This window comes from Sinocyclocheilus anshuiensis, unplaced genomic scaffold (assembly GCF_001515605.1).
Source record: "Sinocyclocheilus anshuiensis isolate Anshui unplaced genomic scaffold, SAMN03320099.WGS_v1.1 C32969400, whole genome shotgun sequence".
Lineage (NCBI taxonomy): Eukaryota > Metazoa > Chordata > Actinopteri > Cypriniformes > Cyprinidae > Sinocyclocheilus > Sinocyclocheilus anshuiensis.
The window spans coordinates 1-1,907 of record NW_015621175.1 but is presented as its reverse complement, the minus strand read 5'-3'; the positions used below and the strand labels follow the sequence as shown (position 1 = coordinate 1,907).

The following is a 1,907-nucleotide window of genomic DNA, read 5'->3' as shown; positions in this document are numbered from 1 at the left end:
TAATACTTTTATTCAGCAAGGATGCATTCAATTGATCAGAAGTGAAAGCCTTTTATAAATGTTATAAAAGAAACACGAACAAGAACAAGAAATGTTTCTTTAACACCAAATCGGCATAATAGAATGTTTTCTGAAAGATAATGTGACACTGAAAACTGGAGTAATGGCTGCTCAAAATTCAGATTTCCATCACAGGATTAAATTACATTTTAAAATATATTAGTATTTGCACTGTATTTTTGATCAAATAAATGCAGCCTTGGTGAGCATAAAGGGCTTCTTTCAAAAACATTAAGAAATCTTAATATTTCAGACCACAAATTTTGAACGTTAGTGTATAAGAACTATCAATGCCTCTCTTCTAATATTGGCTCCACCTACCTGTCCACTCAACCTCCTGCTGTTTCTATTGGCTTGTGAATTGGTAGCTGACGAGTCATCATGGGAGGCCGGACCGTCTTGCTCCCGCCCACTTTTCCCCAGTCTACCAGGGTTTGTAGGCTTAGAGATCTGAGAAAGAAAAGCAACAAACCCTCAAAAGACATCACTCAATTCAAGACAGTTTAGCACATTTAGTGAATTGAACGATTATTAAATGCAAATAAAATAAAGGAACAGATGTTTTACAATTGTGGGTCTCACCCTTTCCTCTATGATGGGAAGGGAAATGTCAATGAAGGCTTCCTTCACTGTGGAAATCTAGGAGTGAAGCATATAAACATGTTACACATTACAATTAGTAGTCACTGTATTATAAAAAAAAAAATTGTACTACATATTATATATTGTATACATATTACATTGTATTATAGTAAATTAAAAGGCATATATTATAAATTAAACTGATATGTATACACTTACAATATTGTAACATTTAAAATGCATCATTTTTATTTATAAAATTTAAATTTATTGTAAATAAACGTGAACAATTTATACAATCTGGCTTTGTATGTGGACATTGTACATTACAAAAAAAGAGAAACTCTTACATGTTCACACTCTTCACACATTATGGTGCTGGTCAGCTCTCCGACAAAAATCCGATCGACAAAATTCATTTTCACTCCTTCCTTCCCATAAGCTGTAGAACATTTTAAAATTGATATATGTCATACACAGTATATTTATGTTATTTAAAAACACATTCAAACAACTCAGAACACAAATAATAGAAAATTATTTTTAAAATGATGTTTTCATGTGAATAGTGTCAGTTTTTTTTTTAATCTTGTGAATACAAGCTGTCACTAGATGGCAATATTGTTCTGAATGATGTGAAATGCAGGCGACGGAAACATAGACTGATCACCCTTCACTTGTTGTTTGGTCTCCTCGTCAGCTGTCTTCTCCGTGGGGTTGTTAAAGGCTTTGAGGATGCCTGCTTTAATGCGCTGTCAATGTAAACACAATGTGATGCCACTTTGTTAGATAATGAAGCTCAAACAGTTGCTGTCACAAAAAGCTCCTTTTATCATGCTCAAAATAATAGAGGCACAGGAAAAGTATCACAGCTTGTATCTTTTAATAATGAAAAGTTAACGTTTCAATTAAATAATAAAAAAGAAGGGGAAAAAAACAATGTCAACGTTTCATTCTATGTGAAAAATTACTTGAATTTGACATCTAGAAAAAAATTAAATAAGTCACGGCCATTTTTCCCCTCAGACTTTAAACTCTTCAACCCTTGGATGTGTTCTTTTTTCCTCAGGTTTTTGTTGTGGCAAATAAACCAAAGCAAATGCAAGGCCATGAACACGTGTACGTGATGAAAAGTAAGTGTGTGCTTCACTTATTATACACAGCAACACATGCATTGTATATCCCATGTATGTGTGGGCATAAAGACTTGTGAAGGCGACTGTCCCTGTGGTCTTAATGAGAGGTGACATGGTCAGTGACTGTGT

General features: G+C 33.8%; 1 protein-coding gene across 1 annotated transcript; it reads right to left on the bottom strand.

Annotated features, from left to right (window-relative positions):
- Positions 1–283: 283 nt before the first annotated feature.
- On the bottom strand, positions 284–1,394 carry LOC107683137 (ubiquitin carboxyl-terminal hydrolase 45-like; the record flags this gene model as incomplete). Its single annotated transcript, XM_016479219.1, has 4 exons — positions 284–510; positions 643–699; positions 993–1,084; positions 1,313–1,394. Coding segments are annotated over 4 exons (411 nt in total), but the record flags the coding sequence as incomplete, so codon positions are not given.
- Between the last annotated feature and the right edge of the window lie 513 nt (positions 1,395–1,907).